The 15,146-nt window shown below is 35.8% G+C and overlaps 1 protein-coding gene across 13 annotated transcripts in view; it reads right to left on the bottom strand.

The window, feature by feature from the left end:
• Positions 1 to 15,146, bottom strand: part of Dlg2 (discs large MAGUK scaffold protein 2) — a 917,250-nt gene that overhangs the window by 580,432 nt on the left and 321,672 nt on the right. For all 13 annotated transcript variants that reach the window (XM_048787977.1, XM_048787981.1, XM_048787974.1 and 10 more), the window contains exon 4: positions 1,462 to 1,586. In XM_048787977.1, the coding sequence (XP_048643934.1) occupies positions 1,462 to 1,586 (125 nt within the window). The remainder of the gene's footprint in view (positions 1 to 1,461; positions 1,587 to 15,146) is intronic.

The raw sequence follows: 15,146 nt of genomic DNA, 5'->3' as shown, positions 1-15,146 counted from the left end.
ATCTCTCTCGCTCTCCCGCTCTCCCTCTCACCTCCCTTTTTCTCTTTTTTGGTGTGGTACTCAGGATTGAAACCAGGGTGGTGGGCTGGGGATGTGGCTTAAGTGGTAGCACACTTGCCTGGCATGCGTGCGGCCTGGGTTTGATCCTCAGTACCACATACAAACAAAGATGTTGTGTCCGCTAATAACTAAAAAATAAATATTAAAAACATTCTCTCTCTCTCTCTCTCTCTCTTTAAAAAAAGAAAAAAAAAAAAGAAAAAAAAACACCAGGGTGCTTTACCACTGAACCACATCCTCAGCCCTTTTATTTTGAGATAGTCTCACTAAGTTGCTCAGGCTGACCTCACACTTTGAAATCTTCCTGCCTCAGCCTCCTGAGTCCCTGGGATTATAGGTGAGTGCCATTGTGCCTGGATCACAGCATCTATTTGAAACCTCTCACTCTTCAACCTGCATATTTCCTTACTCTGAAAATAACTTTGTCAATTTGACTTGGAAATTCTATTGTCAAATATGATGGATTTCCTTATGGAAGTGTTTCTTTTTGTTGATAGGAAATACAGGTATACTTGAAAAACAAAATGTAATTTGTCCTGTACAAACTGCAAGATGAAGCTGTCAAAACTAATCACTGCATCAGAACGACTAGATAGGGAACAAGTGTCTTTGAAGGATTCCTAAGAAAACAGCAAACAGGCTTATCATTCATGCTTAATGCAAAGCAGAACAAGAAAGGGATATGAAGTTTACATTAGTGCCATTCCTGTGTCACCTTCCTGTGTAATTCCATGCAAGCCAGAGCCATTCTACTCTATAGGATTCCTTGTGCCATCTGACAAAGACTCTCCTTGATCAAATTCGAGTAAGGTTCCTCTGAGCCTTCTTCTCCACTAGGCCTCAACTTTGGGCTTGGTCTTTGACCTCCTTATTCTAGTTTTAGAATCCCATTGAATTAGTTTAGCAAAAGTCCCTCACTCTTAGTAACTGATGAATTTCCTCATCCTCCACCGTCACTCTGGCCTGCCTTCAACAAGAATCCTGTCAAATTCCCTTAGCCAGAATCCCCCTTTTCCCTGATGTTTTCTCTTTTCAATTTTCTATCCACTGATCCCCATCCCCTCCTTGGTTATAAGTCCCCATTTGTCTTTGTTGTACTCAGAGTTACGTATTCTTTCCCCTACTGCAAAGTGTTTCTTTCATTGTCTTTTTCTTCTTTTCCAGTGCTCAGGAAAAGAAGCCTCGCAGGTGTTGGCAATTACCAAGTACTCTACCACACCCCACTACTCAAAAATCAGTAAGTGGCAAGAGATCTGCAAAGGCATTACAGAAAGCTTGCTTTGACAACCTTCCCTCTCACATATAAGAGTTTTGTAGAATTATTATTCTCCAAAGGTACAAGTGTGTCTCATTGAAGCATCAGATCAACTTCCAAATAATTCTAAAGTTTCAGATCTTTACCTGAGTCTGCCATCCTCTGCTGCAGCACCTCCGGGTATAATCTTTGTAATAAATATGCCAGGGTCATCTCCAATGTGGGGATTATCTGTCCCTCCAGCAATACTGAATCCCAGTCCAGAATTCCCCTGTAGAAACAATAAGCAGACATTAAGTGATGTGGGTGTCATCTAACACCTAGCCCCTTGCACTCTCTGTTATCATGTTACTCTTTAAACGGAAATCAGGTGACAGGCACTTTTGTATGCAAAACCATAAAGTGCATAGTCAGCAGACAAAGGAAGGTCAGGAAAAATACTCATTTGTCACTGCATTGCAAGAATTCAAGGGGCATTGCATTTTTGTTTTTTAAAAAAGTTTCCCTTATACAAAAATTAAAATGATCATTATGAATGAGGAAATAAAGGCTTATAAATTGTGTGTTATGAAAAGTCCTAGAGTCTTTAGAGTATCAGTTGCAAAAATTATATATTCATATGAGAAATAATGGAAAGAAATAGACTATATGAAAATATCTGATAGAATAGTGAAATGTGGGTGTTTTTGTTATGTTACATCTAGTTTTTTTTTTTTCCTAATGTGCATTATCCATCAAATAAATGTTTTCCTATGTAACACGGTTGGAATTCAGAAGGCAGGACTCCCTTCTTGTCAAAATACATGTGAAATACTTTCAACAACAAACAGGTTTTAATTTGTAGTAGTAATAGACAAGGCATGCAATAATGCTACAAAGTGTAAATTTCAAGAGTTTACATTTAATAAAACTTCCATACTTCTATAGATTGAGGAGCTAACATCCAACACACATAAAACCTTCTAAAATTCATATGTAAGGCATAATTAAATGTCTCCTCAAAATTCACATCCCATCTTACTTAACATATTTCTTTCGTGTTCTCTTTGAATACCTATCTCCACGGTTACATTATGTTTCTATAATTGTGTTCTGAAATTTTTCCAATTCATATTACATTTTAAGACCCTTCTGTATAGCTAGGCAGTCTTTAAATTTTCTATTTTAAATGGCTAAATAATATTTCATTAAGTTCCTATGCCATCATTTATTTAACTGGTCTCCTGTCACTTGATATTTAATTACTCCATATATTCTTACAATAAATATAGCTTACTAAATTGATTAAGTTCCACTCTTGGGTAAAAAGAAATGAAGACTAAGAATTTAATGGTTAATCCTGAGTAATTAATTAAAGCACTCAATTAGTTAGAAAAGTTCAATGTCAAGATAAAGTCAGCTATAACTAGATAGTTATATCACTGCAAATGTCAAGGTAATATTTAGCATTTTTTCTTGACTGAATTAGGAAAACTGAATTCCAGAAGGTTATTGCACAGTTGTATATTTATGTTGAAAGGTTGAAACTAATAACCCAGCCAGAGCAACTTAAATCCTTACTCTTTATATTTCTGACATCTTCTGTAATTCTGCTTGTTCTTTAAAAATTCCATGTTCATTGAACAGAGATGTTACTTAATGGCAATAGAGTATTCATTAGTTTTTAAAATATTTAACAACATCTCTGTGTCTGGCATTAGATAAGCTCTGGAGCTATAGCAGTGATAGTATCAGTTTATGAGACATGTGAAGAGGAAGTATGAATGTAGGAGTAGCTAAGAGGGGGACCAAATATGACTTAGTGACATAGAGGGGAGAACACCAACAGGGAGGGGAGAACTCATGTTAAAATCCCTGAGGAGAGAAAGGGTATGCCAGGTCCAAGAAATAGACAGTGGAAACAAAGAAGGCCAGGAGGAGATGGAGATAAGTGGAGATAAGTCTTAATCATAAGGATCAAAAGAACAGAGCATATGAGAATCCGTTTGCTGTGGTAAGTACCTATTAAAACCCAGTGACTTGTGTCAGTGTGGGTGGAGGATCTCCTATGTGACTGACCCTAATCTAAGGCTACTGAAGATTAAGAGCAGATGACTTCTGCTATCATGGATTTCTAGGCACAGCAGAAAAAGTAGTGATAGTCTGGCATCTGGTGATGAATACATTTTATAGTAAGTAACCTTGACTGCTTTGTCAAATATATAGCCATGGAGAGAGACAGCACATAGGTGATAGATAAGGCAGTTTCTCTAAGATCCAGAGGTCTAGCGCACAAAAGGATGGGAAGATGAGTATCTTCAAAGTAATTTGTATCTAGTTCCAAGAACATCAACTGAAGCGTATTGCTCTTATTAGAGCTAATATCTCAGGGATTATAATTTCTTGGTTAATGGGAGTACAGAAAGAAGAAAGGAAGCAGAGATTGGGAGATACCCAGATGCTTTCCCCTAATATTATCAATGTTTGGAGAGAGCAAACAAAACTTCAACATTTGAGAAAGATATTCACAATCTAGTTCTTAGCCTTGTTAGCTTTATTTTCAGCTTCATATTTTAGCCCTTGGGAACACTGAACCAAACTACCAGCTCTTACCTGCAGGAAACACACTACACCTCTTCTCTTGGCCAGGAAGAGAGAAAACTCATGCTGATTTCTCTACCAGAAACTTCTTATCTCCCATTGCTTAGCCTAATTCTTTACATTTTCTAAGCTGCAGTCCAGATGGCTTGGACTCCAGGTAGTGTTTTTTAAATTTAATTTTTTCTTACAGATTGATAAGTTGTAATAATGGGATAGAACTGGTGATATCATTTTTAATATGATTTGGAAAAAATAAATTAATCCATTCCTTCAAATATTTAATATTTTCCTGTGAAGAAAACATTAGAAGTTTGCTTTCAGGAAAATGGAAATATATAGGATGCAATTATGAGCTTTACTCACCATACTGTGCAATTTTTCTGAGCTTATTTCACTTAGCATAATGTTCTCTAATTCCATCCATGCTGTCCCAAATGATAGGATCTCTTCACTCATTTCTTTTCTTTTTCTTTTTCTTTTTTTTTTTTTTTGCAGTGCTGGGCATAGAACCCAAAGCTTAGTGTATATTAGGCAAGAGATCTAACCCTGATCTATGTATTTCAAGCCCTGATCTCTACATTTTAAAATATTAACTACTATTTCATTTCATACCAAATTTTCTTTATTCATTCATCCCATGATGGAAACTTAGTTTGATTCCACAACCTGGTTTTTGTGAACAGAGATGCAATGACATAGAGTAGAGATATGCCTTCAGCATGTTAATTTCAAGACTTTCGGGTAAATAGGAAAGGGGATTTCTGGATAATATGGTAGTTTTAGTGTTTTGAGGAACCTGGATACTGTTTTCCATAATTGTTATACTAGTTTACATTCTTACCATATTGTTTTCATAATACTATTTGCTGAAGAATTATCCCCCCCCACACACACACATTATTGGTGCCTTTGTTAAAGTTCTGTTCCCTTTCCTCCCTTTGTTAAAGTTCAGGGTTCCCTTTCTTCCACATCCTCACCAGTACTTATTATTTGTCTTTTTTGTTAAAAGCCATTCTAACATATGAAGTGATAGTTCATTATGGTTTTAATTTGCATTTTCTATTATTTGGATATCAATCTCTCATCAGATGTATGGCTTACACTTTCTCCTGATTCATAGTTTGCCCATTGTTAATTTTCTCCTTTCATATGAATAGGTTTTTAATTTTTATACAATCCCATTTGTCTATATTGCTTTTGTTGCCTGTATTTATGGGGCAAATAAAAAAAAATCTTTGCCCAAACCAACATATTTCCTCCAAGTTTTCTTCCTGTAGGTTTACCATTTCAGGGCTTATGTTTAAGTCTTTAATCCACTTTGAGTGTATTTTTGTATGTGGTGTGACATAAGGGTTCAATTCCATTTGATTGCATATGGATATCTTGTTTTCATAATACTATTTGCTGAAGAATTATCCCCCCCCCCATTATTGGTGCCTTTGTTAAAGTTCTGTTGATTATAAATGTATACTCCATTTTCTGGTCTATTTGTTCCATTGGTTGATATGTCTATTTTTATGCCAGTACCATGCTGTTTAATTACCATTGCTGTGCAGTATAGTTTGAAATCTGGTGGTATGATGCCTTTAGCTTTATTCTTTTTTCTTATTGACTGCTCTGGCTATTTGCACTTTTGTGTGGTTCCTTGTGAATTCTAGAATTGTTTTTCTATATCTGTGACAAATGAAAATGAAATTTTGATAAGGATTGCTTTGAATCTGTAGATATTTGGCGGGGTGGGGGGTATTAGGGCCTTTTTCATAATATTAATTCTTCCAATCCATGAACACAGGCTATCCTTCCACTTTTTTCTTTCTTGTTCAATTTCTTTCATTTAATGTTTTATAGTTTTATATACATAGGTCTTTCACTTCTTTGGCTAAATTTATTACTATTTTTTGTAGTTATTGTAAATGAGTTTGGTCTCTTGATTACTTTCTCATGAAGTCCATTGTTAGTGTAGAGAAAAGCTACTTATTTCTGCATGTTGATTTTGTATCTTGTAACTTTTCTGATTCATTTATCAGTTATAACACCTATTTGGTGGAGTCTATGGTTTTCTACATATTAGATCCTGTCATTAGCAAACAGGGACAATTTAACTTCTTCCTTTTTGATTTGTATGCCTTTTCTTTCTCCTGGTTAATTGCTCTGGCTAGGATCCGTAGAATATAAGTGATGAAAATGGGTATTCTTTTATTACAGATCACTGATGAAAGATTTTCAACTGTCCTTTGTCGAATGTGATGTTAGTTGTGGGTTTGTCCTATTTGGCCTTTATTGGATTTTAATACATTCTTTCTATACCTAATTTGTTGATAGTTTTAACCATGAAAGGATATTGAAATTTTTCAAATACTTTTTCTACATCTAGTGAGATGATTATGATTTTTGTCTTTACTCTGTTAGTGTGGTATATCTTATTGATTTGCGTATGTTGAATCATCTTTGTATCTGAGGGATAAATCTCATTAAGTTTTAGTGAATCATCAATGTTGTTGAATTTGGTTTGGTCAAAGTAATGTTAAATAATTACCTGATTCTAAGCAGGTCACTCCTTATTTGTGTTTTTGTAGATTGTTATGCTTACCTATGCCAGGCATCGTTAAATTGGGTTATCTATTTCTAACATTCCTTCAGGCTGAGCATGTAGAAGGTAGGGAGTATGTATTGTTCATCCTTATTTAGTTGGTGCCTCATATGATACATAGTATTGCCAATAAATATTTATTTATTTATTTAAATTTAATTTTATTTTTTTGTGGTGCTGGGGATTGAACCCAGGGCCTTATGCATGCGAGGCAAGCACTCTACCAACTCATCTATATCCCTAGCCTCTGTCAATAAACATTTAATGAATGAATGGACAAAAAAATCTGCTGAAAATATGTGCACTAAAGAGAAGACCCAGATGGGGCATGATAGAAGTCCACGATGTGTTAAGAAATGTAATTTGAAAGTAAAAGCCATTTTGTTCTGTGTGGCTATAAAAATTAAAAAAAAAAAAAAAGGAAAGCTCACATATTCAGCTCAGCTGAAGAATGAACTGTCCAATTTGGGGATGTTTGCTTTTGAAGGAATGGAGTGTCCTTCACTCAAGGCTCCTCTCAGGGCAGAAGAGACTCAGGCATCTATTGAAAGGTTAATTTGGATGATATCAAAACATTCTTTTGTTTCTCTTGCAACAGAGAAAAAAGGAATGCTTTAAAGAAATGTTAGCAGGGGAAGTAGATCACTGTTGCAATTTTAAAAATTATTCTGTGAATAAACAAATCTTTGAAGTAGTAGTTTTGATCTGACAATTGACTACAATATGAAGAATGTGGTAGCTCTGGCATTCCCTAATATACATTCTTCTGACCCCAAACCCACTCTAAGGAAAATAATGGATGGATGAGGAAATCCACAATAGAGAGAGGTAGATATAAACAGAATGTAACTTGCCCTGTATTTCTGGTCCCAAAATTTCCTGCAAACTTTTGTAGTCCTATTCAAACCAGTCTGCCAGCTGAATCTGGCCAGTCACCACAATTCTTTAGAAGAGGTTCATCTGAATTCAGTTGAGAGAATTATTTGAAGTGCTTTCCCACCTCCTCATATTGTTCTCTCTTTGGTTCTCCTACCAGCTAGCAACATTCAATGGAATGGAGGACAGAAAACAAAAAGTGGCAATGAAATTGCTGCCTGCTGCTCTGCATGGATGAATCATTCCAGACCTCTAACAATCACCCTAGAGCCTGCCAACTTCATGGGCAGATCTCAGCTCCTCTCTCTTCTGAGCAGCAATCTCTCCATGTGGACAGGCAGACCTCTAGCTGACACTATTAGATCCTGAAAATCATGGCTAGTTAACCCAATGTTGACCCTTGACTCATTCAATGGAAACTTAGAGGTGTCTTACTGGTAAGAGTAGCACCTGCACAGAGTTCTGAGTGGGCTACTGTGTCCTTACAGTTGTGCAGATTCCATGACCGATGAATGTGGCTGGATTGGGCCATTCTTTCTCCTGGTTACCAATCCTCCACATTTGTTGACTCTTTCCAAGAAACACAAGCCCATTATCGTCTATCCAAATGGTACTTCTTGTAATTCTCACCATTTCCTCTCAGGAAAAGAATCAGCAAAAAAGAAAAACACTTTATGACTTACTTGATGGTCACGAATATTATAAATATAATGTCCCCAGGAAAGCTCCGCTTTCATTAAAAGTTTTTCCCCAAATGGGATTTAAATAAAAATGAGAGGAAAATATGTGGTGATATCATGATCACATACATTTGTCTACTGACAAAGAATTTCTTGGATTTTCAGAAATTAAATTTTTCTTTAAAATACTGTAATTTATCCTAAATAAATAACCAGCAATGTGTGCAAAGGCTTGTGTTCAAAGTTTGTTGCAACAATATTTTTCTAATGATCAAATTATATTCCATGCTTGTATGATTATATCCAAATAAACCCTAATATTGTATATGATTATAGTGCACTAATAAAAAATAAATAGAATCATGTAACAAAATGAGCCAATTCCCCTGTTTACTGCTCTTCACTGAGAAAAGCTCATAAGGACACATTTTCTTCAATCTAAGTCATGCGCAAACTAAATCACACATGACTAACAAATTCAGGACTACTTTAGTATCTGAAAACAAAACACACAAAACTGAAAACAAACATTCATATAACAGAGAATGGTTAAAAATACTGTGGTACATATATCTGAATTTTGGAATATTTTAGAGTCAGTAAGATGGTTGTATCATTTAATAACAATGGAAATGTTCATTATTATGAGATTTTAGTTACACTGATTGCTACTGTAAGAATTCAAAGAAAATTACTTATTTTTAACAGGCAAATTATTCATTTTAATTAATAATAGTAAAATTATTTACTTATTCAAACTTTCTAATAAGAGGACTTTTTAAAAAAATTATATAGTCCCTAGTAAATTACTAAAAATACTCTCAAGGGAACTAATATTTTTATTCTATGTTAAACAATGATCTAGGCTTCTTATAATTCCCTATTCAGCAGAGAGGGAATTTATGTCTTTATGTATATGAAAAACAAATGCAAAAAAACACTGAGGCTGAGAAGAGTGAAATGATTTATCTGGAGACATAAAGCGAGTTCATATTGGATTTCAGGTTCAACTCTAGCTTTGTTAGAATCCAATACTATTTTCTTTCTATTATAGCATGTTGCTTCTTCTGAATTCTGGGTAATTTGATATCATAATAATAATAAAATAATAAAGTACCTTTTTCTGTTTTGGGAAAGGATGTAAACCACTTCTGCCAGTACAAGAAAGTATTTTAAATATTTCTTTTTTTTTTAGTATTGTAAATTTGGTTTATTTAACAAGCCATGTGCCAGATCTAGTTCTAAGGGATTTACAAGTTTTAAATATTTCTAATGATTTTGTTCGATTTAGTGGACAATCATGTATTGGGGCCACATGGGCCTGAATTTGAGTACTGGTTTTGACATTGTTAGGTGTGTGACAGTGAATAAATTTCTTAACTTTGAGTCTAGTTTCTGCATCTTTAAAATGGAGATGGTGACACTACTTCACAAGATTATTAGACAAAAGTAAGCACTAGCAGAGTGCAGAGAATGTACATGGGTAATAATCAAAGTTAGTTCAGTTTCTTTAGCACCGTTTAAAGGGTCCTCACAAGGGGGAATAGGTGCCAGATAGTATATTCCTTCATTCATGCCTTCATTTATTCATCCAATAGATATGGACCAATGCATTCAGCTGTTATAAGTTACTCCTCTTGAGAAAAATAACTTAGCTAGAAATACTGAAGGAGGGGGAAAATATGGGGAGGTAGTCAGGACTGATGATGTCAGGTAAGTAAAACCTAGATAAAAAGACACTCCATTTTTTTTTTCAACTTTGACACCAATGTCCTCTTTTGATAAACACTGAAATTGTATATATCATCTTACCAACCCCAAGAGTCCAATACATCTATCTCATTCTGGGAACACACAACAGTTTATTTAACACCCAGTAGCCATGAGTCAGCAATACACACATCTATCTTCTACATATCTGCTGTAGCAAAGACTGTGGTTTATTTTTATTTAATATAATCTATACTAAAAGTATACATATTAAATTATAAATTTATACCTTATAGGTTTGTATGTATGTATGTGTATATTATGTATTAATACATATATATTAAGGACCTTGGTCTTAATCTGAAGGTTTCTAATATACATATTCCCAAATGAGCAATAGATTTAGATTGAGAATTAATAGTCCATAACTTGGCCACTGGTCAAAAATGTAATAGAATATTCAGAAATATAAGTAGGTAGAAGGGTTTTATCAAAACATGTGAAAACTGGCAATAGCATATTAAAATAAAGAAATGTTAAGGTTACGTGTCAGGAGAAAATGATTACTGATAGAAAGGTCCATTGGTTGACAAATAATCTTCCAAACTGTTCTACAAGTCATTTGATTTTTTAACAGTAAATCTATAATGGCAGACAGTTAATCAAAAATAAGATTCTGCTTTTTTTATTGATATTACTTTTTTTATATCATTTACATTATTTTTCATTCCACTTTTTGTACCATACACTGCAATATTAAAACATAAATAGCCTCAGAGCTGTAGATACAGGGTATACAGGTAAGAAAGCAATGTAAACATTTTTAACTATTGTTGCTTACAGTTAACTAAATAGAGCATTTTCTGCTCAAATTTTTCTGTTTTTATATGCTTTCCAACAGTACGTATAACTTGAAATATTTTTCTCAGTCCAGGACTATGAAGTGCTTGCCTCACTTAAATATGAGTTCTGTTTAGAGTATTCCATAGTTTGCTCTACAGAATTGTATTTTTCTGGAAGCTTCTGTGTACAGAAGCCATTTGGAGACTTCACTTGGGGGTTGGTAACTCTGTAAACACAGATTTAACAAGATGGGAGAGGGTGGAGAGGAAGCAGTTCAACAACTAGATGGAAGGATCATGCCAGATGACTGCAGACAGGAAATCCTGGGAAATGAAAGAGCAGACACAGTGAAAGTGGACTTTTTAGGGATTGGCTAGCTTCACTAAGCATAATCTGCTCTAGTGCCATCCATTTCCCTGCAAATTCTATGATTTTGTCATTTTTTAATGCAGNGATGGGGTAGAGAGAGAAGATGGGAGGGGAGGGAGGGGGGATGGTAGAGGATAGGAAAGGTAGCAGAATACAACAGTTACTAATAGGGCATTATGTAAAAATGTGGATGTGTAACCGATGTGATTCTGCAATCTGTATTTGGGGTAAAATTGGGAGTTCATAACCAACTTGAATCTATTGTATGAAATATGATATGTCAATAGCTTTATAATGTTTTGAACAACCAATAAAAAAAAATTAAAAAAAAAAAGAAAGAAAGTGGACTTTTTTACAGTTTGTGTTTATGTGTGAAAAAGTTTTTGCTTTAGAAGAGATATGTGCCTGATGAAAAGAAAGCAATGTAAGCATTTACCAGTCAATGGACCTTTCTATCAGTAATCATTTTCTCCTGACATGCAAAATAGAAAAAAAAGAAGATTTTTTTCTATTTTGCATGTCCAAAGAGTACAGCAGAAAAGAGACGCAGGCATGTTTGTGGGCTAGGGGAAAGAAACCCCTGGAAAGGGTGCAAGAAGGTACAAGAGGCAAGGAGAGTACATGAGCAACAAAATCCTGAAGGAAGTGGAGTGAGAATGGGGTCAGAGTCCAGATTCCTTGAGTTCTACCAGAGGGTACTGATGAATTTCACAGGGTAAAGCCACACAAGAGTGCAGTGGCATTGTGCAAGTTCATATGGTAACATTAAAAGATTCTACACAAAGGTTTAGGCAAAGAAAGGAGAATACAAAGTAGGACTTAAATATTGTACTCATTTGGGAATATGTATGCATAGAAAGTTAGAAAGTATACTCACTTATTTAATAGTGGCTCTCAGTCTGTGTGAAAATTATGCATCTTTTCCTTTTGTCACTTTGAGTAACTCCATCTTTAATGTTTTCTTATAAATATATCTCTCTACACACTATATTTCTAAAACTTTTCTAACATGAAAATTTGCTTTTGTGATTGCATAACTTGGCTGTGGATAGGGAAGGCATATCTTCCTCTCTGAGATAAAAATAACTGCATTCTTGTAGGCAAAGTGTTATTTTAAGGTGGAAGAAGGAAGCTGAACAATGATATGCCCTTACTATCTGCACTTAGAAGAAATCCAAAGGAAAGGTACAGAATGAAATTGGAGACTTAAATAAAGCAGTAAGAATTGGACCTGGAGCTGTGAAGTAAAAGAGAACCTTAGGGATCAATTGGGATTTGCTGAGCAGCACTATGGATACCCGCATGTTATGGCACTTTCTCTTGGTGCTTAGTAAATGTGCAGTGAAAATGGAAGGTTTGGTTGCTTGAGGGATGAGGGTGAAAGAGCAAACTCTCAATAAGTCAGTCAGTACAGTTAGGAAAAGAGGAGAAGCAAGGAAGATGCTCATAGACTGAAAGAAAAGAAGTGGAAAAGACGGGGATCACAACAAGGTCAAAGTACAGATTTCTGGAGGATAGGGGATGGAAGAGAGAACAGCAAGTTGTAGACACTGAAATTTCAGGGCTGAAGATTTCAGAGATGAAGGAGCACTCACTGATAGTCCTAGGAGTGGATTAAAGTGATGATCAAATCAGGGTACTTTGTGGCTGTCACTGAAGCTTCCCTGGAAGACAGGAGGAGAATTAAAAATGCAGGGAAGAATGGAAAATGGCCATTTTTCCAGTAAAAGTGAGGAAAGACCTAGGGTAGAAAGAGATGATAATGGAGAGACGAGAAGAGGGGTAGGATATGAAAGAGACTGGAATTCAAGATTCTGTAAGAAGAGAGAACTTAACTTGCTCAAAGAACTAAAGCAATCTCAGAATAGCTGGGGAGTAGTAAGGAAATAAAGGGAAAGATGAGGTGAGAGAGTAGCAGGGTCAGAAACTGTGGGCTTAGTCGGCACCATTAAGTTTTTAGGTCATAAAATGTTTAAACAGGAGAGTGGCATGATCTGATTTAGCTTAAGATTATTCTTGTTGCTCTGAGAAAACTTACCAGAGAGAGTTAAAGGGAGAATGGTGAGACCAGTTGGAGTGATGGTGGCTGAACTAGTTGGTCCCAGTTGGGTGGTGAGTTTTGTGGATGATTTGGAGGTAGAGTTGATAGGACTTACTGATGGCTGGAATATAAGAGGTGAGGCAAAGAGAAGAATCAGATGATGCATGTGGGACTGGGATGCTAAGTGTGAAATGGAGAAGAGCGGTGAGGGTGGGGAAAGCAGTTTAGAATTAACTGACTTCACTTTCAATGTTTTCAAGTTTGAGACATCTGTTGGTATCAATCCAGAGGAAGAAAAAAAACTACTGATAGCTAAAGAAAGAACACTGATAAATTGGCAACACTCCTTGTGTACTTTCTGTAGTTCACCACTGAGCTACACCTTGCAACTTCCTCCTTGAGGAAAGTAAAGATATGGGCAGAAAATAGGAGTTTGAGTTATTGCAGCAATATTTAGAAAGAAGTTTCAAGCACAGTTATATCCTTTGTACCTAACAACAACTCTTTGAGGGTATATGTGAAAGTCTTCTAAGTGTCAGATCTAAGAATATTTGGAAAAATTAGATTATTTCAATAATGAGCAACATGACAAATATGAGATTTTACCATGGTTAATTCAAGGGAAGTCTACAGTCTGGCTGGATAAAGAATAGTCTGGGTGGATTGAGTCAGAAGGCAAGAGAGCAATATAGGATCAAATGTAATATTTAGGCTGTGAAATTTTAAGATGTTGATTAGGGATGTTGTCAATGACATCTTAACTACAAAATTTCTAAGCAATATCAGATCCTGCAATAATAACTGAAATGCTGTTAGAAGTAAACATATTTCTCAGCAGCCCTCAATATAGTTTTCAATGTAAGTTGGTAAGAGTGGAGTCTGTCTCTGAACTCCCATTAAGTTTTCCATTTCTAATAACAGCTCTGCTGGTATTCTCTGAAAATGATTTAAGCAGACATCTGTTTAAAACAGTTTGTGTACAGAAAAGACAGAAATGGGGTATCTCATGATAGGCATCCTTAACTTGTGCCTGCCTATCAATCCATTCATTTTATTAAACCTCAAATCTTATTGATCCACTCTAGACATATTCATCCAGCTCCTCTTGACTTGTCTTGTCACTGCTGTAGTTCAGAACTTTGTTTGTTGTCCTTATTGCTTTTCACCTTTTGAGTAATTCTCTTCACTCCAACTTTCTCATGGTTGTTCCACTCCTTCCTTGTCAGAGTGGTAATGCGTTCAAAATAATGAATCTCAAACATGAATGTCCATGAAGGCAGAAAAGACAAGATGAGGGAAACAGGGCCAAGGAAAGGTAAAATAACAAAGCAAGAATGTGGTTAAATGGCAGCTGCGCTTTGCATCAGGAATAAAATAGTTAAAAGAAGGGGATGAGCATGCATCTCATCTAAAGAGAAGAGCTACAGTTCAGCTCTTCTTGATATTGTAGTGGGGGCCTATTGCTGGGTGAGTCTTTTTCCCCATGGGGATAGCCAGGAATTAGTTTTTCTTAGGTAAATTTTAAACATTGGGAAATTGTTAGATTTATATATAATATAGACTAGGCTGTGTTATTGCAGGTTATCTGAGAAGCAGATGTGAAGATAGGATTAAATATAAGAATGCTATTAAGGGGAATGCTTGTGACTGAAAATGGGGTAACAGAGAGGACTACTAGTGACCCCCAGTGAAGGAGGGAAGGAAGGATGGTTAGTTGGAAACATTCTAGATGGCAGTTGAGGATGCATCATAGGAGTTCTATTTCTCACAGAATGCACTCTGGTTTGCAGCCCTGCAGTGCTCAGTCATTGGCTCAGAGAAGCCCCTGGGAAGAAGGAGCTTGAGGCAAACTCCAGAATAAATTTCAGGCTTCAGAGCATAGCAGCTGGGCTCTTGGTGTATTATGCTCCCTGTAGTTGGCAGTCTGTGAGGCACACGCGCATGACTGCTAGATAGCTCACCATCGTGAGGATGAAAGAAAACACATTTTCAAGCCAGTGATGTATTCTGCGGGTACTCTTTTGTAAGCTGCTATCTCTGACTAATTTATACTTTTTTTCTCTGTTGTCTTATATACCCCTTGACAGCATGTAATGAAAAATTCTTGGCTCAAAGTAGGTCCACTCTCCCTTCACTTTTCTC

The sequence above is a fragment of the Marmota marmota genome, unplaced genomic scaffold (genome assembly GCF_001458135.2).
Source record: "Marmota marmota marmota unplaced genomic scaffold, marMar, whole genome shotgun sequence".
Classification (NCBI taxonomy): domain Eukaryota; kingdom Metazoa; phylum Chordata; class Mammalia; order Rodentia; family Sciuridae; genus Marmota; species Marmota marmota.
Note: the sequence above shows the minus strand (reverse complement) of the source record. Positions and strands in the feature narration are given on the sequence as shown.